The sequence below is a fragment of the Psammomys obesus genome, unplaced genomic scaffold (assembly GCF_907164565.1).
Source record: "Psammomys obesus unplaced genomic scaffold, mPsaObe1.curated_primary_1811, whole genome shotgun sequence".
NCBI classification, from domain to species: Eukaryota; Metazoa; Chordata; class Mammalia; order Rodentia; family Muridae; genus Psammomys; species Psammomys obesus.
In genome coordinates, this window is record NW_026590767.1 from 10,961,129 (window position 1) to 10,986,079 (window position 24,951).

Below are 24,951 nucleotides of genomic sequence, written 5' to 3' on the forward strand. Positions count from 1 at the left end.
TAAGATATGAATGATACAAAATATGAAAGACAAGAAAAGAAAAAACAAAGCATAAAGAATAAAGAAAGAAAAGCACAAACAACCCTTGAACAAATAAAATGCTCATCATCTCCTAACAGTCATGAAAATGTACACAATTCTAATCCTGCTTGTCAAAGTAACCCAGATGGGACATTAGGTGAGCAGACATGACTCTCATTTGTCCCACGGCTAACACCCATGATGGTTCTTGTTTGGTCTACCTGGATGATCAGGCCACAGACTGCAACTAGGAATTCACCCCATTAAACCTGCACCTAACCAGAGATCCAGACATATATGAAGCAAAGAAGAGCAGAACTGCAATGAAAAGTTAAGTTCTACAAGAACAATGGAGACTCAGCCTCACTCTCAGTAACAGGTGGAAGCTGTTTGGACAGCACTAAGAACCATCCAAGACTTGCTAAGCAGAGGAAGAATCCATGTGGACTCCCAGGACACAGTGATACTTCACAAAACTTGTATTACACAACTGAAGTTAAAACCAAGTAACAGTGATGGAAAAATGCTCTTCCTGGGGACCTAGGTTCAATTCCCAGCACTCTCATAGTGGCCCACAAATGCTTGTAACTGCAATTCCAAGGTATTGATGCCCTCTTCTGTCCTCTCAGGTACTGCATGCATGTGGTGCACAGACACACGTGCAGGCAAAACACCCACACGTATAAATTAAATAAAATTTAAGCTGCAAAAGATCCCAAGTAACAGGAAAATTTACAAATAAATAGAAATTAAACAAATCACTGAACAAAAAAATCATAGAATCTCTTGAAAGAAATGAAACGAAAGCATGCTAAAAATAGCCTAACTTCAAAATTCAAGAAATTAAGAACAGAAACTAAGTCCAAAGCTAAAAGAAACAACAAGCTGATAGAAACAAAGAAAGGAAGAAGGAAGGGTAATAAAACCAAGATCGAGTTCTTACAGACATCAACGGAATCGACAAACTTTCAGTTACATGTGGGAGAAGAGGACAAAACACTAGACTCAGAGATGAAAGTAGAGTTCTTACTGGCAGCATTAAAGACCATAATGGCACTCTGTACTGCATGACAGCAAACATATAACCTGTTGATGGTGACAGAAACATACAGGTGGCCAGGATGAACTCTGGAAGCAGAAGTTAAGGAAGACCATGACCTACATGAGCTAGAACCTTGATGCAGTATCTCCCAGAGAAAAGAGCCCAGTGACAGAACTAGAGTAACTCACACCACCCCTTAAACCTAACATAAAGAAGAATACATACACGGCGTGAGAGGTCAGCCTAATCTGACACAGCATGAACCAAACCCACAGGAAACGTACATACTTGTGTCCCCTGTGAGACCAGACACAAACCCCTCAACAAAATGCTTGCAAACCAGTGTCCCTGAAATAAGGAAGAACGTATGGTAGGACGCCTTTGGCCCTCCCATGTCTCGGAAGCCACGTGCCACGATGGCAAACACTGCACTCACCTTGAGGTCATCTTTGAAGGGGTCAGTGTTGGCAGTGCTCATTCGCAGGGCCAGCTCCAACAGAGCCTCCAGGCGCGTAGGTGTGATGTCCTCTACTGGCTTCCTGAGCTCCTCTTCAGTGAGGTCCATGAAGTGCACAAAGAAGTCCCCCTGGTCCATCAGGAAGTAGCGCTTGATGGACCTGTGCCAGGAAGGGTTACTGAACACAGAGCCTGACCCCTGCCTTCAACATATAAGGCAAGAGGCTTGGCAGCTCTCAGCGGGACATGGAACTACTCTACTCAGGCATGGTAGGGGAGTGGCTGACAGCAAGGAGCTGAGAGACATGCTGACCCTGCCACCTCACACTGGGGCTGCAGAGAGCTTGTGCAGAGACAAAAAACAAAACAAAACAAAACAAAACAAAAAAACAAAACAAAACAAAAACAAAAAAAAAACCTTGCTAAGAGCAACAATCTACTGTCAGACCCACAGATGTGAAATAATATCCAACCTTAGGTGGGCTACCAGCTCCTTCTCTTCCATGAGGAAGTCCAGCAGCACCTTGCTGGCATAGTTGAATGCTTTCTCAATCTGTTCCACATATGGCCGCTCTTTGAGGGTATAGATGATCTCTTTAGCTACGGGACACGTGACATCATGACCACATTCTCTGACCACATTCAGGTATTTTCCTTAAAAAAAAAAAAAAAAAAAAAAAAAAAGGGGAAGGTATTCAGTATCTTTTTACATGTTGAGTCTCAGGCCTGAACCTTTATGAAACCAATCAAACATGAGGTAGCGAGTCAGACACAAGGTACGAGTTATTTCCTGTCCCTGAAAAGATTGTGCATGAGTGACCTACAATGGCTCTTCAGGTCTGTATTTTATAGGAAGGATTTTGAAAGAGCCTTGAAGCTAGCTCTCTAAATAATCTCCTAGCCCTTTCTAATTGTGTTTAGCTTTCAGAGCACAGCACACACGTCACCCCAAGGATTTGCCTAGTATCTACATTAGGCCCTAACCTGTGCAATGAAACTAAAAGATGCAGCTGGTCTAGGAGGTGTGGCTCTCTTATGGCTTTTCTTCTTATATGATGACGTTTTAGATGTTAAAACCTAAGATAGAAAGCTATATCTAAGGCAGACAGCTTCCTGATCAGAGGGCAGAATAAAGCCATGGAGAGCTAGAAACTACCAGTGGATAGCAGCTAAGGGTAGCAGGCCATTCCAAGTTAAGTCATATCCAGGAGCAGAGTGGCTGGAAGGCTGTGATGACCCACAGGTCCCATGATGCAGCATGAAGAGGCCATTGACCTCCGTGGAGCAGTCCAAGCAGTAGTCACCTGTGCTGAGGATCTTGCCTGCCACCTTCTGCAGGAAGGATGGGATCTGCTGTGGCAGCACAGTATAGCGCTGGTCCCAGTACTTGTCATTGTAATCCTCCTGTATCTTCTCCTTCCGCAGCTCGTGCTCCTCCACCATGAACTCACTGGAAGTCACAAAGCATTTCAGGCCACTACGAGGCAAGCCTGGCCAACTTTGGGGTAGCCCATACCTCCAGAAACATCCTTCTCAACTGTTCAACTGTGAGTTGAGTAACTCTAGCCTTACTTGGGAGCAGGTGTCTAACTTGAGGCAGAGCTGGGTGGTTTCTTCCCTACTTTTTCTTTAGGCACAGGATGGCCACAGAATGACTTGTCCTGGGTACGTGGATCTATCAACAGAATCAGACCCTTCCACAGAGATCAAGAACCATTTACTTGTGGCCAGATGGAAACTGCATTCCTTTCTAGGCTCACCACACCAGATTCCTTTGCTTGGTCCCTCCATAAAGAAACACAAGGCCCATTCTGGTAGAACACATGCAAGGTCTGAGTTTCATCCCCAGTACAACACAACAGAGTTCTCTGTGAACTAGCCATTGCTTTACATATTCAAAGGCATCATGCTGATGTGGCACACTCAACCAAAAGAAGGTATTAAGGACATGGGCTGCAGATTTAGAAACAATGTTCCTTACTCAACAGGATGAAGCCATGGCAAGGCAGAGAGTGAGTGACACACAATACTCCTCAGCTCAGAGCTGACTGTTGTGTTGAGGACTTGTATCTGGCATGTCCTGTCTCAGAGGCTAATGTACAGTGGACAGTCTAGGTGGAAGGGACCTGGTACCCATAGGCCCTACCTGTATGGGTCATGGATGATGCCCCTATAGATCCACTTCTCCAGGATCTCAAAGTAGGGTGCACTGGCAGCCTTGGTCAGATAGAGGCACAGCTCCTGGGCCTGGCTGTCTCCTGTGTAGTTGAAGCTCCTATCATGGAGAAGGCTCAGCGTCGACCCGCCCACACACTCGCCTTTATCCACTGAGGTAGCTGTGGGGAGAAATGAGTGGCTCACTACCAGACATCTATGCACTCCTGGAAGGCAGTACCCCTGCCAAGACAGGTGCCATGCTTAGATGCTAAAGCCATAGTTGCTAATAAGGCATATCAAGAAAAGCTTCCAGGCCTACCATGGTGGCACACACCCAAATCTCAGCACTTGGGAGGCTGAAGCAAGATGACTGTAAGTTAGAGGCCAGTGGGGACTACACAGTTGAGTTTGGTACTAGCCTAGAATACACGAGACCCTGACAAAAAAAAAAAAAAAAGAAAGAAATGCTCTGGAGCCTTCCTTTTATAGTTCACTAAAACAAGATGCAACAGAAAGTTTGCCTCACCACTCTATTAAAGAGTAAAATATGAATGGCCAGCCACGGCCAGAATGGCCCTCAATGCTGTCTTAGGGAGCCCTCCACCTGCAACCCCTCCATCAGCAGTCCGCACCGAGGGAGGCAAGGATATCCACAGTACGCATGGCTGGCTGGATGTAGAACCAGAGCTTCTGCAGTGACAGGAGGCCCTGCCTATGCAGCTGTTCCAGCTGTGTGACCAGGATCAGGTATTCCTTTACCAGGGTCCTCATGGCAGCAGCCAAGGCATGGTTCACCTGCCCGTATTCAAATGAAGACTTCTCCTCAATGAACCTACAGCAAAGATACACGGGATGTCCTGGGGAAAAGCTAATTTCCAAACAAGAGTTGAGCTATTCCAAGTCCCCTTCTCACCCAAGAAGCAAATTATTCACTCCAGTTTTTATAGCCAAAGGGAACCTGTGGGGTTAAGAGCTGAGTCAGGATGGGGATTAGTGACTCTCAGGCCCTTCAAAATTTGTTAGGAAGAAAGGAGACTCACAAGCCAGGGAAGGACCCATTCCATCAGGGAAGTGGCTGGTCATCTAAGGACTCACCTGGTCACAGTAGAATAGCTGGCAGCCACAGGGAGGATTCTAGTCACTAGCTCACGGATGGACAGGTCCAGGTTAGGGTCCACAAGGAAGGTACGATTCTGCCTCCCAGCCAAGGGCTGAGCAGTGATGTACCTGCCGTCCACGCCCACAAGCACATAGAGCAGATCCTCCACCACTGCTGCTTCCTGGGAGGCCAAGGGCAGTGTTCCTGCAAGGCACAGGCGACACCAGACCCTGAGGTTCCCCAGGCCACCAGCTCCATAACCTTACCAACCTTCGCTGTAACCTCTTATACACAGATGGGTGGAAAGAGGAAGTGACTCCCTGGTATAGTCGGAATATTTGATCCTCAGTTGGTGCACTATTTGGTAGGTACTAGAAACCTCAGGACACAGGACATAATTATAGGAAGTACGACACTGGGGTTTTATCTTTGAAGGTTATACCTGATCCTGGCACTCTCCTTGATCTGTTTTCTGTCCACAGGAACAACCTTTCTACCACACATCCTGATGCACTGATGTTCTGCCTCATCGTGAAGGCCCAGGATCAATGAAGCAAGGGATAGTAGCTAAGATCTCTGAAAAATGTGTGCCCCCCCACACAAAAAAAACAAAACTTTCCTACTTTAAGTTGTCCTCTGAGTTATTTAGGTCACAGTTATGCAAAAGTAATAAATACAGAAAGTTGGTACCAACAAGTTAGGATGTTGCTGTGACTAAACCTGAGGAAGTGGTTCTTAGGAAATGGTTTGTGGGAAGAAAGTAGACATGCTTAAAAAGCAGGCCGAGGAAACCTAGAATTTAAGCAAACTCCGTGGGCAATTCTTAGGAGCTCGGATGATCAGAATACCATAGAACTCATTGAGAGTGAAAGGCAGGCTTATCAGGTTTCAGATAGGAACAAAGACTTAGGGTCATTTGTATCACATTTTAGCAAAGAATTGTGTTCATACTATTTATGCCCTAAAAATTTGTGTGAGTCTGAGTCTAAACATAATAGACCACCTAAATTTGGTGAGGTAATTTTAAGGCAGTCATCATTCATTCAGGCTATGACATGATTATTAGAGGCTCCTTTTTGATAGTTTTATACAGTGAGTATAAGAAACCAAAAAATAAAAAAATTTAAAAATTGCAGTTTAATGAGAAAAAGCCATGAATAACTGGGGCTAAAGTAGTATGGTTTCTGAAGAGATCAGCACCATTAAAAAGAAGCCAATTAAACACTGTCTCCAAGACAGCAGGACTGATGCACCTATGAACTCAGAGACTGTGGCAGCATGCAGAAGACCTGCACAGGTTCAAACAAGACGGTGTCCCAGCACTGAGACCAAAGTGGACACAAAGTTCCACCCCTAATCAAGAAGCAATTTGCAACTGTATTTGCTGGGGGAAGGAAAATTGGTTTTCTCCAATGAAGTGTCACTGGTAATATGAACCACAGGGCACTCCCCACACATAGAAGTAGCTGGACAACACAAAACCAATTTCATGATTTTTCCGCCCTTTGGTGGGCTTGGAGAGGAGATGATCTGGAAGGGGTTTGGAAGGAGGAAAACATGATCAAATATATTGTATAAATACTTTTTTTTTTTTTTTTTTACTAAAAATAAGAAGAAAGCTGGGCACAGTGGTGAATGCCTGTAATGCAGTACTCAGGGAGGCAGATGTAGGCGGATCTCTGTGAGTTCGAGGCCAGCCTGGTCTACAAAGCAAGTCCAGGACAGCCAAAGCTACAGAGAGAAACCTTGTCTCGAAAAAACAAACAAACAAACAAACAAACAAACACCAAAAAAAAATTAAAAACAAAAAGAAGCAACAGCCAGTTGTCACTGGGAGAGTGTTTGCCTGGTACCTATAAGATCCTGGGCTCAATCCTTAGTATTAAAAGAGTAAAGCCAACTACTTTGTATCTGAATAACAGGAAAGATTCCTTGTGGCTGTCTTTTTAAAAAAGAGTAATTTATTATTTATATAGTGTTCTCCCTGATGTGTGTCTGCATGCCAGAAGAGGGCACCAAATCTCATTATAGATGATTGTGAGCCACTATGTGGTTGCTGGGAACTGAACTCAGCTTTGGAAGAATAGCCAGTGCTCTTAACCTCTGAGCCATCTCTTTAGCTCCTTTGTGGGCATCTTAAGAACTGACCAGACCCCAAGACTACAGGCGCCTTCCTAGCTATTCTCTTAAGAGTCCCTTTTGAAATGGGAATGCTTATTCTGTGTCATTGTATCTTGGAATTATGTAATTTAAGGTTCAGAAAAATGGTGAAAATGTTAGGACTGGGTACTTTGGAGACTGACTAGATGTGTTTTATATCATGAGATGGCCATGAACCTCTGGACTTCAATGAAATGTTTTCCCACCTAGTGGCACTGTTTTAGGACATCCTGAAACTTTAAGAGATAGGATATAGTAAGAGAAAGTGGGTAGTAGGAAGTGTGCCCTTGAAGGTTATACCTGGTCCTCACTTGCTCTCTGCTTCCTGTCCACCATAAGGTAAACAGACTCCTTCCACATGGAATTTTAATCCTGCAACATGTCTACTCTGGCTGGAATATAGACACGCCTTTAATTCCAGGAGAGAGAGGGAAAAAGATCTCTGAGTTCAAGGCCAGCCAGGTATAAAACATATTTCCAGGTAAAGAAAAGTTTGGATCCAGGTGTGGTAGTACACACCTTTAATCTCAGAATTTAGGAGACAGAGGGATGCATATGTCTGTTCCATTAGTTCAGTTGAGTCAGTGAGTTGAGAGGCAATACAGTAGAGTTGAGTTCATTCGTGTCAGCTCAGTTGGTGGGATTCAGAAGCAGTTTTAACGGGAGAGTTTTACAGAGAGAGGTTAAAGAGAGATCAAGCTAAACACAGGTGAAGACAGACAAAAACGAACCAGAGAATGAGGAGGAGCCAGAAGATTCCAACATATTGCCAAAGTTAATATGAGGCCAAGAAGACCAAGAAGTCAGAGGCCAAGAGAGTGAAGCCAGAACAGCTGAGTTGAACTAGCCAGCCAGAGTTCAGAAAGAATAAGAAAGGGAGAGCTCAATATTAAGTCTCCAGCTGAAACATTCTAGGCCTAGATTAGATTATACAGAGGCGAGAAGCTTCTAGGATTAGGCCTAGGTTAGCAGACAGAGGCAAAAAACCTCTGAGATGACAATTACATCAGGAGAATACAAGTTACTTTAACATGTTCTATCTGTCATGATTCTCTGTCTTACCGGAACCAACAGAGGCAATGACTATAGACAGACACCTGTGAAACCATGAGCCCAAATAAATATTCCCTCTCTTAAGTCATGTATGTCAGGTATTTGGTATAATGGTAAGAAAGCTAATGTACTGTCCTTGGCTATAACAGTCTAGTCTGCTGGAGACTTAGACTCCAAATGCCAGGGGCAAGGTAACATCTAGACAATTGAAAGGCCTTACACACATGGATCTTTTCAAACCAGGTCAAAACAAAACAAAACAAAAAACACCTTCAAGTCAGAAGTTCAAAAATACTCAGAAGAGGCTAAGTATGCAACACTTATTATCATAACTGAATAAGTCTATGTTGTTCTCCAATGAGGAAGTTTTTTTGTTTGTGTGTTTGAAGACATCACTGGCCAGGCATGGTGGTATACAACTTCAATCCCAGTACTCAGAAGAAAAAGGCAGTCTGGTTTACACAGCGAGTTCCAGGCCAGCTAAGGCTATATAACAAGACCCTATCTGAAACAAACAAACAAACAAACCCCAAAACAAATGAAAAGGATACCACACGTCAAAAGTCAAGAAAATGCCTTCTTCTACATCAACAGGACAAGACAGTGGTCACAATCTACCTACTGAGGTGGCCCTGTCCCAGCCCTCCTGTCTCAGCATGGCTTTCCCTCCTGTCTCCACATCCCTGGTACGTGTGCGTGTCATTCAGGAAACAACCTGGGCCTGACAGCATGGAAAAGTGTCACAACATACTTTGCATTTTATAAAACCTCTTTGTTGGCCTTGCACACTTACCACTAGAGACTATATAATTGTCACATGCAAGGCTCTGTGTGTAGTGCCTTCCAGCCCCAAGACAAGACAGCTAGCTTACATCTAGGCTTTTGAATTCCAAGTTCCATTTCTTACTTTCACTCCACTGGCTTTCTCTTGACCAGTAAAACAATTTTAATCTCCATGGTTCGTAACAGTTTAGCTGTGTGTTTCCTGAATGGTAGGATCTTCTAAGAACATCTTTGACCTTCTGTATAGGTTATTTCTTGTCCTACCACTCTTGGCTTATCGGCAGCAAGAAGTCCTCAGTGGTGAGGGTAGGTAGCAGGTGGTGAGACAGAGGCTCCCTCCCACACCTCTGTACTTATGTCTTAAAGAAATCTTGTGAGTCACCATGCTTACTCAAACGACTACCAGTAGCTCTTCAATGCCAAGCACAAGTCTGGCAGATACTATCTCACTTCTAATCAACACATGAGCATAGCTGATGACAGCTCTGCTCTCCTACCAACATGCCTGTTTAAGAAAAAAATACCAAACAAAACTGAATCAGCATCATACACTGTATTAGGTGTGACAAGGAAGGACAAACAACAATGGGCAAGTATTGCCAAGTTTGTCAGCTGAGCTCTGAAGGACCTGGGTAATACAATGTGCAAATGCCCTGAGGTAGCAGACTCAGCTCATCTGACTGGTATATGGAGCCTGAGTGGAAAATGGAGCTCCAGAACCAGAAGAAGCCAGCCCAGCCAAACTGTCAGGGTTTCGGGGGCACAGGGTGGGGAGGGATTGTAGGGTATCACTGGGCAGGCTTGCCCAAGACTTAAGCCATGTACTAAAAGTGGGTTCTAGCTATACCTACAGGAAGTACAGGAACTATAGGAAAAGTGGGAAGATGAGGCTGCCAGATCCATGCCCCTGCCAGAAGCGATGGTCACTGTGATTAAGGTAACAAAACAGAAAACTGGTTGCTTGGCTACACTCATTGCCTTTCAATGTTCAACAGCTACCGGTGTGAGTAAGCCACTGGGAAGGTGGCAGGTACAGCAGTAGAATGGCCTTAGGCGACACAAAGTTTACTTGGACACTTGGAAGAGGAGATGGAAGAGGTTGATCTGAGATGAAACCCCAAGGAGCAGAGGCAATGGGAGAAGACAGGGAACTTCCTGGAAAGAGTGAATGTAAGGGCACAGAGTTGAGACAACTGGAGAAACAATGACTCATGATGCTAAGTGATGCTGAAGATGGTGAAACCCAACAGAAATGAGCCCTGGGGGATACATACTATTCAGAGCAGCAGCTACACCTACAGGTTGTAGAAAGGTGAGGTATAAGGTTGAGGTTCTGACAAGAACAATGAGTCTGCTGACTACCGAGGTCTATGTGTAGGCTGAGAGCAGACAGGGAAGAAGATCATTTCTCCCAGGTGATGGGATCAGTGACAACTAGGTAAATGCCAACACTGCAAACAAGAAGTCCATGACATAAAGCCACCTGTTTTTACCTTCCTACAAACTTGCAGCAGAATCATGTCTGCTTGGGGAAAGAAAACACTCAATTTGCCTAACAGCTCTATAAGGTATTCCTAAAGGTGACAGCAGACCTCTGTACCAACACCACACAGGACTCGAGAGATGTGGCAAGGCATACCACTTCACATTTCTCTTGAACTGGGGATGCCATCAAACGGGCAGGAAACCACATGTATGCTATGCCAGGGCACAGAATTTCGTATTTCAATCTGAAAAGGCTCTACGGGGTTGCATGTAGCCCATGGTACGTCAACACACCACATCTCTGATTCCTGAGAACCTTCTCTGAAACAGCAGTGCTGTTACATAGACACAACTTGTCTTTGTGAGCACAGTACTAATACTTGGGGTAATCTGTGGTAATCACAAGTCACTTTTCAGGAGAATGTGTCCTCCTGGTCCTGTGTCTGTACATCTGTGCACAGCCTGGGAGGCCAGCTTCAGACTGCCCTAAGGCTTTGGCAGGAGGAATGCAAGAACAACTACTCCAAGTCCTCTAAGCTTCAGTGTGTCACCCATGGTTTCCCAGCCTGCTAAGGTACATGCAAGCAAACAGAGAGAAATTCCTAAGTGTCAGAAAGAAATTCATCACATACCTATAGGTAAAGCTGTGTCTGAGTTCAAGCCCGAACCAATCAGGAAATCTCCAGCCAGTGTTGGCCTCTCATATACCCATGCTGGGAAGACCGGGAGGGGCTGGCCTGAATTTTTTTTGTTCTGTTTGTCTCGAAGCATCTTTCTTGTAAGTTCCAGAGACTAGTAAGGGTGTTTTAAAAAACAAAACCAAAAATATACTATAGTGTTATTAAAACTAAGTATCTATGGAAATTAAACATCTTTGGCATAGGAAAAGTCCACTGTTTTAGCACAAAGGATATCCAAGCTTACTTTAAAAGGATATATTTTTATCTGCCCATCATAACATCTGGGGTTAGGGACAAGACAGCCAGGCCTTCTCAAGGTCTCTGTCCAACAAGGATCCCACTGGTATCAGGCACCAGCTATAGGACCAGGGGAGAGTGTCTGCATTTTACCTCAGTGCTGTTTCAGATCAGGACAAAAAGCCGAAAGAGCCTGAACTGAAGGCAGGTATGAGGGCAATGTGACAACTTGCATGGGAATATAACCAAAAAAAAAAAAAAAAAAAAACACCAACTTTGCTGTGTCCTCTGTGTTCAGTACACAAAGATGAGGCCAAGACACTTCATGGACTGGGGCTGTGAAAAGAGGTCTGAGGGTCTCAGACTATCAGATAAAACTCAAAACTCACAGAAAGACCAGTGTGAGGCACAATAAATCCAAGCAGCAGCAAGTGCAGTGGAAGAAGATAACCTAGAGGAAATAAACTGGTAACTTAAAAAGCACTATCTTGTTGGAAAGTGTCACAAATTCCAGCAGGAAATCATGACTTGTGCTGCTCTGATTCACTGCTGGTGGATTTGGCCAGACCCTCACTGCACTGTTTATTCTTATGGGTCAGAAATATGACTACAGAGCACAATCCAGACTTAGCCTCACTTATGTCACATTACTTTTTACTAAGAGTAGACATATCTGCTGAGTTAGCACCAATGTTGCTATTTTGTCTTTTTTTTTCCCAGAGCTGAGGACCAAACCTAGGGCCTTGTGCTGGCTAGGCAAGCACTCTGCCACTGAGTTGAATACCCAACCCCACACACCCAGTGTTGTTGCAAAGTGTCTGTGGTCCATGGTAGATCTGGTACCTGCTGCAGTGCAGAGCCTGTGGCCATATTGCCAAGCTGCTTTTTCAGTTCCTCAAGTTCCTGTGTGGACATCTTAGAGGCTGCAACGGGAATGCTAAAGCTGGTGGTACTGCTGGCTGCAGCATTAGCTACAAGCTCAGCTCTCTCCTTTGCATTCTGTTGCAGATACTGTAGCGTCTGAAAACATAAAACCACACATTCACCCTGGGCCACAAAAGCTCACTGTGTTTTACAACCTGTCATGTCAGAACACCTGAGGAAGGAAAGCCTACAGCTTTCTTTGATAATCAATCCCTAATTTCACACTGTTGGACAAAGGTTTCTCTACATTCATTCCACCTACAGCACCCAAGCTGCAGTAGCACTTCCCTTTTCTGTCCTAGTGCCTGGCATACACCTCTTTGTTGATAGAGAGTAGGGCTCAATACATTACTCACTGGCTCCACAGAACCAGCACAGCGTCAGAGAAGAGCAGATGTGCCCGCCTCATGCTACTACATCCATGTTTCCTGTCTCTGCCCATCCTGGGTCACGGCTTACAATGATTCACTGCTACGATTTGGATATGAAATGTCTTCCAAAAGATTCATATGCTAAAGGCTCAATCCCCAGGTGATAATGCTATTGAGAGGGGATTGGATCATGAAGACTCTATCCTTATTGATGAATTAAGTCATCAATAACAAAACTGAACTCTTGATGCCTGTTAGTCCATCTCTCTCTGATTTCCAGTTGCCTCGAGGTCAGCAGTTCTGTCCCCTCTCTACCAGAACTCCTTGATGCTCTATCTAAACACAGGCCCAAAAGCAATGGAGACTGAAACCATAAATCCACAAAACTTAAAACCCTTTAAGTTTTCCAGTATTCTTTCAGTATGGAAAGGCTAATAGTCACCAAACACATGTCTTTAAAATGTTATCCTCATGAGGCACAGCTGCCAATCAGCAGAAACAGGACAGGATATGCAGAAGTGCATGTAAGGCATTTCCTGCACCCCAGGCTCTTGAGGAAGACAAGCCAGCACTCTGTGAAGGGTGCTGTCAATGTCCCCAGAGCAGGTGTGGTGATGCAGATGAGGCAGGGAGCTTACCTCTTTGTCTTCTGTGAGCTTTGATAACAGGTACACAAGTGGGTCAAGGTTCCTTGTATTTTTGGATTTCAGTTCATCATATTTCTTTAAAAAGTCCTCAGGAGTACGAGAAAATTCTGCAATTTTGACCTCAAATCACAAGCATAAGTAATTTAATAGTAGTGACTGTTAAATTGTACAGGTAATTCAACTGGCCTGTCCTCCAGGGCCTTTAGGGTCCTAACAACGTCCTGTGTCATTACCTGCATCCTATGTCATCACCTGGGCCAGGTGCTTCAGATATAACCCATCTGCCACTCCCACCCACTCTCTGTGCCTCGGTTTCTTTCCCCTTCGCTCCTCTCTCTGTTTGTGGGGGAGGGCACCATGTTCCTCTTTCTCCTCTCCTCTAACTTCTTTCCCCTTTTCCTCACCCAAATAAATCTCTTCATATCCAGATCTGTTGAGGGTGTGGCATTTTTAAGTCTAGCCTGAAACCCACGGGGAGGGTTTGAAACCCACAGGGAGGAATCTCCTGGTAGTGCCTACTCTGGTCATACTGGGACCCCTTACACCCAAGTCATGCTGGCTGCCAGCAACAAATTTGTCTTCTGTTCCACCTATCACCAACTGCTACTCAAGCACACATGCCTGGAACCTGTACTTTCAAACTACAGCCCCTATAATCTGCTCTGTTCTTTCACGATCAGTAGCTCTTGCCAGACTTCACTGTTAAGTAAGCAATCTTATGCCACACGGGTTCGGGCCCTGAGGCATGCATGGATGGTTTTAAAATTGCCCTGCTTCAGGCCCCTCGAATGTGGTTTTTAAATTGCCCACTGCACACCCACCATTTGTGCTAAATCACAAGCAAAGGAGGGTAAATTAAATTGTGCAGATGCCAGCTCAGCCATGCCACGCATGAACAGCTGTGCCACACAACACATGGTGAACCACCACGTTGATTTTGGGATAAAGAGGGTGGAGCCATGGCTTCACTGCCATCTCCCCCAAGGGGAATCACATGGTTTCACTGCCATCTTAACTAAGGGCAATCAAGGGCAGTCACATGATTGGCAGCTATCTTGGTTAGAAAAAAGCTATGGTTTCACCACTGCCACCTGCTTTCACCTCCTCATTTCTGTCCTACTGTTTTTGGAGCTGCAAAACTGCAGTCTCTTATAGGCCCTGAAAGGTTACTGCACCTCTTCCTACTCCACTCTAAAGCTGCCTATTTGCTTCTATTTGCTTCTATCCTTTCCTGCAGATGAGGTTCCCTCCACAAAAACTCGGCCTTACTACTGCTAAACCTGGTACCAGGCCCCGAGTTTCTTGGGCTTAGCCAGGCTAAGCCCCTGACCTGTCATGCTATTTGGTTGACGAACCACAATCCGCATGATTCATTCCATTTCTCTTTCCCATTTGCAGGAATGGCTTCTTCATATTCTCTCCCCTTTGGGAAACCTCTGGCTTCTATACCTATATTCGCCCTTCTAGTCAAATGTCTAATATTATCTAGTAACACTAAGAGTGGTCAGTGAAATGATTCCCTATTTCTCTTTTCTCAAAGTCCTGTCTGTTTCTCTCTGCCTGCTATCCCACTAAATAATACTCTGATTTCTTTTTCTGCTCTCAAAAACAAACAAACAAAAAAACAAAAACAAACAAACAAACAAACAAACAAAACCCCCCCCCACAAATCTTAAGATTAAATTGTAAACCTTAAGGTTACCACAGGGTATGAAACAATTTAAAAACTTTTTAATCATAATTAACTCTGTTTATTTTATCTCCTTTTAGGCTAAGGAAGCAATACATGTCATTTTAAATTGGTATGAATTTTCATATATATTCAGTTATGTTTTTACAACATGCTGCATATATGATTCAACCCTGGTTTAAAATAATTTTATATGATGCTAAAATTTCAAGATTATAAATGCCTATTCAAATTAACAAGTTAAGTTAAAATGTATGCCTAACTGCTTATGTCTTTATCCGTTCCTGAATGAATGAATAAATGCTCTTTCTTCCATCACCAGCTGCCTGTGCTCTGGATTCACCACTAGGCTTTCTAGCCAATGGATTTGGTATAACAGATTCAAATGTAATTTTAAAGTTATTTCATACTGTTCTACTATATTGCTGATTCTAAAACTCATAACTCTGGGGTTACTAAGTAAGTTTTTGCCTGCATATACTTAAACTATGTGGTATGATTCCAAAGATACTCTAAATTGGGATATATTAATTTTAGAGACAATGTTAAAACTTAGTCATTATGTTCTATCTTTACTCTCAAAAAAGGTTGAAAACCACTGCCTTAGAGACATGTTTAGCCTTGTTTTCTCCATATGGTAATGTTGCTTATCTGTAATATAGGTCTAGATTTTTATAAGCTATTAACTTCTTATAAACTAAATCATGCAGGAAACTGTTATGCTCTCTCTTTATGGGACTATGTTTTTTTTAAGGCTCCAACTCAACAGGAATAGAACCTAAAGTCTTAGTCTTTAATTGATGATTAACAAATACAAGTTAATAGTCATCTTGTAGATGATCAAGTCCTTTAACTGTCCAAAAATATATTTAGAGCCCTATGAATGCAGACATGGTTTCACTGTCACAGTGCACTAAATGGCTGAGGACGGTCCCTGAAACCCATCCAGGAGTTGGTAAGAATGATTTTTAACGTTTTTAAAGCCTAGGAGGAGCCTTCCTGACGGGCAGAAAACTACGCTTCAGGCCTTGGCTGCTTCCTTGGAGGCTACAGGCATTCCTGCAGAGAAAACAAGAGGCCTATCCCACAGGGTCCAGCTTAAGTCAACTCCAGGGACCCGTTTCAAATGCAGGCAGGAAGGACACTGGTCCCACAGCTGCCTCAACAAGCTGTGCCCTGTCTGCCTCCTTGCCTGCTTGTCCTCTGTGCCCAGCCATGGAGGCTCAACCAGTAAAAGAGCCACAGATACTTCCAGCCTTCAAGCTTCTTGGCTGGCAGAGGACAGACTGCTCCTAGATTCAGCGACCTCCACCACCCTCGCCCAGTCCAGGGTAACTCCACAGGTCTGTCTTAACCTCACACTTGGATCCCACAGTCACACTGTCAACCTCTGTTGTGGGAGGCTTCAGATGCCTTCACAGTCCTTTTCATATGCAGGAGAGCAGGCCTTAAGCCTCACTCCTAGAGCTGATACCGGTTCTGACACAGTCTACTTTGTTACCAGACTCAAAAACAGATCTCATGAAGGTTGAACGATCTAAGGTGATCTAAGGTATCCTAAATAGACAAAAATCATTCATATTTCTTCCTGTTGTTATGCTACTGTTGTATTAACTGTCCAGAGCTTTGACATTTATCTCTAGAGCTCTGATTTATTACTCTAACTCTCATAAAAACATTCTACTCTACAATCCACTATCATGGTTCCAAACCAAATCTCCGTTGGTTTGTCTTTTGATTATAGACTTAAAAGTTGTTTCTCATTCTGCTAGACTTAGATACAACTAGTCTTATGGAGAGAGAAGATCCTCTCTTCTTCCAGGATGTGTAATCATACTAAAAGTCGAGACCAAATGAGCTTTTGCCCCTTCTACTTCATGGAAGACTTCTGCCTTTCCCTGAACTCATCTCAAAGAATGTTCATGCTTTTAACCCAAGGTTACTTCCCAAGCCCCTGCTATGCTATATCACAAAAAAATGTATCTACTGTCTTTTTCTACAATATGTATTTCACTGCAGAGTACAAACAATGGTGATGCTATCATGTCTAAAGTTTATCTTCTTTGTAAACTTAAAAAAAGATTCTTGTAAGCTGTAGGAAATCCACCTTAATTCACCTCTCAGGTCAAATGGAATCCAGATAAGTACTACCAATTAACAGCTTAAGTTTCCCACCTATTGCCCATCTCAGAGGTTGGGAGTCCTCCCTCTTTCCCTGGTTTTGGGACTCCCCTTTCCTGGCTACCCAATCACTATATGCCTGCACCCAACACCAGGTGATTGGTGAGTCTTCCCTTCTGGTTTGCACCAACGTTTTCTGCTGCTCTTGACAACCTACATCCAAAACCTTCATCTAGGACCATTTTTCTTTGGGTGAGATCTCTATCAGCATGGTTCCTCTCTCTCTCAATCTTTCTCTCTTTCTCTCTCTCTCTCTGCTCTTGTCTACAAAATCCTAGCTCTAGTGCCTGAGCGGGCAACTGTGCCCCTGGTCTCTGGCCAATGCTGACGAGCTGTTGCAACAGACTGCACCAATCGATTCAGTCAAACCTTGCCTTTGAAATGCCTCTGGCAGGTCACTGACTCCTGCCCAGTGGGAATGAATAGTCCATTCACCCATCCCTCCAGATTCTACTCTGGGATGCCTTCTGAAGAATTTCAGATTTCTACACCTAGCGCCCACTTTAAGGACTTCTAAGCTTACACACCTCTGCAACCAAATTTGGCCTCAATATCCCTTAGATGACAGATCCAAAATGAAACCTTTTTAATCACTGCCAGAGATCAGGTAAATGGAGGTTCCCATGTTCAAGCTTCTCTTCTTCGCTCCAAAGCCTTCCCTCTCTGCTTGCTCTCCCAAAAAATTTCAAATGTACACCTAAAAGGAATTGTTTCCTTAGCCTACTTAATTTTGTCTTCTGCCCATATAGATGTTCCAGTATCCTGTCAAGTCCAGGTGCTTCCTACATGCACGGCAGCACCAAAGCAGCTACCCACAGGTGTTCCAGTCTAATCTCGCAGACTACGTCAAGCTAAACCTGCACTTTCCCTCCCAGCCACAGATGTTCTCACATCCTGGACAGCAACAAAACAGCCTGCTCTTCCTGGACTTGGCCAACATTTGAGTCTTTTGACCTCCCTATTGCCGCTTCAGTGTCAGCAGGAAGTAGCCAGAAAAGATTCTTTGCCCATCACCCATTTATTATGAACAAAAGTCTGGAATAGTGTGTTTCAGACCCTGGACAAACAGCTCCAGGTTTTCCCAGCATTCTTCAGTCCCTCTCTGCTGCTGGACAGGTCTGGCAAACCCCACTCTCTACCCTGAAGTTCCCAGGGCAGGGACTTCCCCTCGTCTTCACCATATAATCCAGACATTTTATTGCTGTTTTTTCTTTCTCTTATCCCCTTGATTGTAACCAAGAGCTGCTTCCAATGAACCTACATTTATTTACTTTAACTTGCCTTGCATGAGAAGCAGGTCAGCCTCCTTACTCCCACCTTGCCATCCCTCCCTAGCTCATGAATGTTATGTTTTGCAGGCAATTCAACTGCCCTGCCCTCAGGGGCCTTTTTAGGGTCCCAACAACATCCTATGTCACTATCTGCATCCTATATCATCACCTGGGCCAGGTGCTTCAGATATAACCCATCTGCTACTCCCATCTGCTCCTCTTCCCTTCTTTTTGACTCTCTCTCTCTCTCTCTGGGGCTCCACCATGCCCCTCTTTCTCCTCTCCTCTAACTCCTCTCCCCACAAATAAATCTCTTTATATTCAGATCTGTTGAGTGCGTGGTATTTTAAAATATATCCTAACAGTAACAATCAAATACTTAAAAAAAAAAAAATCAAGAAAATAAAATATACACACACACTCCAGAGTTGAATAAGGTAACCTAAAGAATCACATCTCTGAAATAAACAGGAAATTAATGTCAATGGTCCACCAAACCCAGCCACCCTTTACCTATGATTTCTCAATTCTATGCCTCACAGGCCGAGAAGTACTCACAACTCTCCTGCAAGTTCACTCTTTCTTTCTTTGTGTTTCGAGACAGGGTTTCTCTGTGTAGCCTTGGCTGTCCTAGACTCACTTTGTAGACCAAGCTGGCCTCAAACTCAAGAGATCAGCCTGCCCCTGCCTCCTTGAGTGCTAGGATTACAGGCGTGTGTGCCACCACACAGCTGACTCTTGCATTCTTTCATACCTTGAACTCACTGTCAATCGAACTTACTGCCTGTACCAGTTCAAGGATGTTTCATTCAGCAACTTTTAATGATCGGACAACAAACTGAGTGTGTGCCTCCAGACCATTATCTGACTGTATTGGTGCCATCGTTACGCGGTTTAAATAAGTGAAGCTTCACAATGTCTGCTTTATTTTCTTTTAATTTTTAAAAGATATATTTTCTGTCTGAGCATTTGCTTACACATGTGTCTGTGCACCATATGCACACAGTGCCCACAGACACAAAAAGGGGCATCGGATTCCCTGGAGCTAAAATTACAGTTATGAGCTACCATGTAGGGAGCTGGAAACTGAATCACGTCTTTGTAAGAGCTACTAACTGTTCTTAGCCACGGAGCCATCTCTCTAGCACCTATGTTTTTGAAGTAGATTTCAAATTCAAAGACTTTTTTTTTTTTTTTTGAGGGGGTTTGTTTTTTTGAGAAAGGGTTTCTCTGTGTGTAGCTTTGGCTGTCTAGGAATTGAACTATGTAGACCAGGGTGGCCTTAAACTCAGAGATATGCCTACTTCTGCTGGATTAAGGTGTGCACCACCACTGCCCAGCTCAAAGACATCTTTTATTAAAGAAGTATAATTTTGAATTATGAAGCCTTTACTAAAGAAATAATACTTGAGCCAGGTGTGGTATGGTACACACCTTTCATCCCAGCACTCAGGAGATATATCTCTGAGTTCAAGGCTATCCTGGTGTACATATTGACATGGTGAGTTTCAGGCTGGCCAAGGCTATACAGTAAGAAAAAAAAAAAAAAAAAGGAAGGGAGAGAGAGAGATAAAAATAGATTTAAAAAAATCACTGAAAGAAATTTCAATATGATTAATACCTGTAGCTACCCTTTTCCCACCCAACAATTTTTGCATATATTGTCTCCTCCTTGGGGAGCAGAGAGGACTATGGAGTCAGAGGTCAGGTTACTACTCACACACATACACTCTCTCTCTGGAGACCCACTGATTCATCTGTATAATGGGGTAAATAACAGGAGCTATTGCCAAGAACCAGCAGAGCACAGTGAATGCTCAGCTTCAAAGGAGATACCACTGGTGCTGTTGGCCCCAGCACTAGTCTTGCTGTGGCTATCAGGGACCGGCTCCAATCTTCACAGCCCTAGGATAAGTGCCCACACCCATGGCCCTACACCTAAAGGTCCCTATGATCCTGTATTAGGAATAGGTGCTTACCTTGGCACTGTGTGCAGAGACTGTGGTTGTAACATATGGTGTCCGGTTCTTCTGCAGCAGGTCAATGTAGACCTCAGCCCCATCCCCGCCATGGATTCGTAGCAGGCTGAGCAGCTCATTGACATCATGGTGAATCCGAAATTCACTCATAGTTTAGCTCTGTGAAACCAACATAGCAATGTTCTCCTGAAGGCAGAAAGAAAGCTGTTTATAAAATTAAAACCTAAAATGCCATTTGACTGATTCGAGCCTTTGACATAAAAATCATTGTCAAGATTACATCAACCACCAGTCTCTCTGCCTCCTCTAGCAAAACGTTGCTGAGATCTTGCCAGTCATGACCCTGTCAACATAGCTTCCAGTTCTTTTCCAGCTCACACCAGCACGTAGGGAGCCAGCTGTAGCAGGTAAATCACTAAAATTGGCCCCATAGGCTTGGTTCTCACTTCCTGGCCCCAACCCATCCTATGACCACGGGCCAGCAAGAGGTAGATCTGCTATGTTGTCTCAGCTTTTCTGGCCCTGGCTGCGCAGACACAATGATAATGCCCTATGAGGGAGCTTCCTAGGTTACTGTGTCTGTCCCAACATATTAAAATCTCTCACTCATGAGGCCATACCCAGTTCTTAAACCCTAAGCTGTTAGGTAGTATCTCTGTCCACATACCTGTCTGGCATTCTTTTTGCACTCTAAAGCCTTCAGTGTTTCCTTTTCTGGTCCTGGCCTGGCTATCTATGTACAAAGATCTTTTAGGTAGGTAAGATTCTCACACATTCCACCTTTATTGATGCCCTGTACCAGGGTCTAGACACTGGCCACAAATACAAAGATTAAAACAACTTTTGATAGAAGGGGAGGATGACCTCCCTATCAGTGGGCTGGGGGAGGAACATGGGAGGAGAAGAGGGAGGGAGGCTGAGACTGGGAGAAGAGGAAGGGGGCTACAGCCGGGATACAAAGTGAATAAACTGTAATTAGTTTAAAAAAAAATTAAAAACAAACAAACAACTTCTGACCCTGGAACCCCAAAATAGAGGCAGGAAGATCACAGTTAAGACCAGCCTGGGATACACAACCAGAACCTGTCTCAAAATACAACAGAATTGTATTTTGCATTGTAGAGCAACAGCAAAAGAGAGCACGAGAATTTCTAAACCAATGTTCCACTGGTTAGGAAAGGCTTGGTCACTTCTATCCCATCATCCCAGAGAAAACTGGCTAAGCATGTGGAAACTGTGTATAATGTCCTCATGGGTAACAGGTGTAGCAACGTTCTGTTACTAACAGCTGACAACATGGGGTCTTCTATTCTTCCACTGTTGACTGAGCTAGTCAGTATCAGAAGTGCTATTAAACAGCTTTAAGGAAAAACAGACACTAGCTATAGTTTCAAAATTAAGCCAAACAAACTATCTGGTTGTTACAGGTACATGGTAATAAACCTGTATTAGCATTTTTTTTTTTTTTTAAGTTTTTCGAGACAAGGTTTCCCTGTGTACTCTGTGTAGCTTTGGCTATCCTATAATCGATTTGTAGACCAGGCTGACCTCAAACTTACAGAGATCTGTCTGCCTCTGCCTCCATGCACGTGTGTAATCTTTTAATAACTTATTTATTTAAAAATCTTATGTACATTGGTGTTCTGCCTGCATGTATGTCTGTGAGGGTGTCGGATCCCTGGAACTAGAATTACAGACAGTTGTGAGCTGCCATGTGGATGCTGGGAATTGAACTCAGGTCCTCTGGAAGAACAGCCAATGCTCTTAACCACTGAACTATCTCTCCAGCCCCTATAATTATAATTCTTAATTTGGGATTCACAAACATTAGTGAAGTTATGCCTGGAGATAAGACTTTACTAGTCATATCTGAGCATTCTTATAAATTCTCAAAGGCTTTGTAATTTAGCAGTTAAGAACTGTCTTGCTAACATCTCCAATTGAGACAAGCCCTTGAGTTAAATAGTGCCAAGGGCAGGAGACTCAGCACACACTCCCACAGTATGCTAATGTACAAAGTAGTACCATCTTGAAACTCTACCTGGAGAGTTCAATACTGTAAACCATGTAATGGAAAGCAGTTTCTTTCAGTTTATTAGTCTCCTCCAATAGTCCAAACAGGTGCCTCCAAGAACTAAAACCAAATGGAAAGCTTAAGCTGATGTCAAATCCCCAGCACACAAACTTTCAAATCAAAAAGTGTTTGGTACAACCACAATAAAGAGCACAAAACAATGGAGTATGGGCTGTGGAGTCTCACACAGTAGGAACATGATTCTGTTATCTGTGAGCTGTGGATACCAGGCACAATGTCAGCTAGCCCCTTGCATGCTTCTCATGAAAAGTGGGAGTAGCAGAGCTACCCAGAGTTGGTATGGAGATTAAATAAAAATGCTTGCTGTTTTCTGGGAAGTGGCTATGCTCACTAAGTAATGTGAAAACCATTTAATTTTAGAATTAAGACACTGACAGTATCTTAAATGGGAGTCACCTTGGGGATGGAGTCATGGCTTGGCAGTTAAAGAGAAGCTGGCTGCTCTTGCAGAGGACCTGGATTCAATTCCTAGCTCCCACATGGTGGCTCAAAAACACCTATCTAATCCCAAGGCACCTGACACCCTTTTCTAGCCTCCAGGGGAACTAACTGGATGAACATGGTGTGCAGACAAAACACCTGTACATACAAAAAAATAATAAATAAAATATTCAATATTCAAGAAATACTTAAAAAAGATATATTGGTAGGTCCCAAAAGAGACACCTTAAGCTACCTGGCAAACACAATACAAAACCCCAAACTTCTCCCAAATATGGTCTCTTTAAATGTGGCAGTAACCATGAGGCTTACAAGGGCCTGAGGGCTGCCCTGCAACATGCCAGATGGCAAAGAAGGTGTGGACTGCCAATACCAAACCCTGTCCCCCAAACACGGAGGGCAGCTGTACTCCAGGGAAAGACCGTCTACAGGGACACTCCCTTTAAAATCATATCCTAGAAAATGTGTAAATCCTCAGATATCACTACTTTCCATGTATTAATCCAAAGAGCCTGCTGGGCTTCATGATTTGTAGATATTTGCAGGAAAAAAAAAAAAAAAAAAGGCTTTTCTCATCTTTAAATAGTAGCTGCCTTTAAGCCTTTAGATTATGTCCCAGTAGACATGTCTAAACTTTTGGTTGTCACAACAACCAAAGAGACACTCTTGGCTGGGGCTGGAGAGATGGCTCAGTGGTTAAGAGCACTGTCTGCTCTACTAGGGGTCCTGAGTTCAATTCCCAGAAATCCCATGGTGGCTTACAACCATCTATTCTAGGATCTGATGCCCTCTTCTGGAATGCAGGTGTAGATGCAGATAGAGTACTCATAAAATAAATAAACCTTTTTTAAAAAAGACACTCTTGGCAATTACTGGGCAAGGGACACAGACAGTAACGTCAACACAATTGTTCTACGTACAGGAAGACACACTTACAGTTGAAAGACCAACTGTAAAAAGTCTGAACAATTCTCAACAGCCTGCTTGACCTTCTGATACCCCTTGGCTCCTATCTCTATCAGTCCCCAGTCACCACATATGTAATAATAGACTAAACACAAGTTATTTGGCAAGTCTGGCACAACCAATCACGAGCAAGCCAGGTGCGTGTTTTCAGTGCACAGTACTTAAAACAAAAGTTGGGGTAGAACATGTGTGAAAAGGGAAGATTCTGGAGCATCAGTTCTCAGCCTGATGAAGACCCCACAACCCTTTCAAAGGCATCACGTATCAGATATCCTGCAGGTAAGATATTTATATTATGAATCATAATAGTAGCAAAAATTAGTTATGAAGTAGCAACGAAATAATTTTATGGTTGAGGGTCACCTCAACAGGAGGAACTAGCAGGGTGGTAGTGGCGCACCACTTGGGAGGCAGAGGAAGGTGGATCTCTGTGAGTTCAAGGTCAACCTGGTCTACAGAGTGAGTTCCAGTATAGCTAAGATTACACACAGACAATTCCTCTCTCGAAAAAAAAAAATCAACATGAGTAACTGAATTAAAGGATTACAGCATTAGGAAGGTTGAGAACCATTATAGAACTCCTGGATAATAGTACAAACCAGCCAGTGCTGGGTTTTTGTTGTTTTTGTTTTGTTTTGTTTTTTTAACTTGACATATGGAAGAGTCCCGATCAGAGAAAGAGAAACAGACTGGACAAGGCCAGGGCTATCTGAGAGAGAAGGGAGAATAGCCCCAAAAGGTTTTATTTGTATCTGTTAAACAGTAATACCTCTTCTTCCTTGACAATACAGTCATACAGGGAAGCCCTGTCCTGTTGTGACCTATGACCTATTCTGCACGTCTCAGACGCCTATCTATCTATCTATCTATTTAATTAATTAATTAATCTGTCTCTACTGCTGCGGGCCCTTGCACCCGTAAACTCTGAGCACCTGCAGAAGACCGGCAGGCCAGCTCCGCAGTCACTGCGAGGCTGTCAGGAGAGAAGGGCCATACTAACCACGAATTTCCCAAGACCTCCAGCTGGACGCCTGGAGAGAACAGAGACAGCCAGAGGCTGTCGCCGGTGGAGCAAGCCGGGGCTGGCAGTCGGAACCGCCGTCGCCAGAGGCCCAAGAGAATCAGACTTTTCACTGCCGCGGGCCGGCCTGGCTCCGTACCCGACCTCGCGCCCGGCTCCAGCCCCGCCTTTTCCCGACCGCTTCCCGCCACA

The 24,951-nt window shown here is 43.8% G+C and overlaps 1 protein-coding gene across 4 annotated transcripts in view; it reads right to left on the reverse strand.

The window, feature by feature from the left end:
- The window catches only part of Tubgcp2 (tubulin gamma complex associated protein 2), a 32,189-nt gene that overhangs the window by 6,934 nt on the left and 304 nt on the right, over positions 1-24,951 (reverse strand). The window contains exons 1-11 of one of the 4 annotated variants that reach the window (XM_055608909.1): positions 24,739-24,908; positions 20,237-20,395; positions 13,107-13,235; positions 12,017-12,193; positions 10,889-11,048; positions 4,772-4,979; positions 4,309-4,508; positions 3,666-3,855; positions 2,824-2,969; positions 1,993-2,173; positions 1,500-1,680 (exon numbers count right to left, since the gene is read on the reverse strand). In XM_055608909.1, coding sequence (XP_055464884.1) covers positions 1,500-1,680; positions 1,993-2,173; positions 2,824-2,969; positions 3,666-3,855; positions 4,309-4,508; positions 4,772-4,979; positions 10,889-11,048; positions 12,017-12,193; positions 13,107-13,235; positions 20,237-20,386 — 1,722 coding nt within the window. In that variant the 5' untranslated portion in view covers positions 20,387-20,395; positions 24,739-24,908. Of the gene's footprint in view, positions 1-1,499; positions 1,681-1,992; positions 2,174-2,823; positions 2,970-3,665; positions 3,856-4,308; positions 4,509-4,771; positions 4,980-10,888; positions 11,049-12,016; positions 12,194-13,106; positions 13,236-20,236; positions 20,423-24,738; positions 24,909-24,951 lie in introns of those variants that run through there. The other 3 variants (XM_055608906.1, XM_055608908.1, XM_055608907.1) reach the window with 3 other exon arrangements.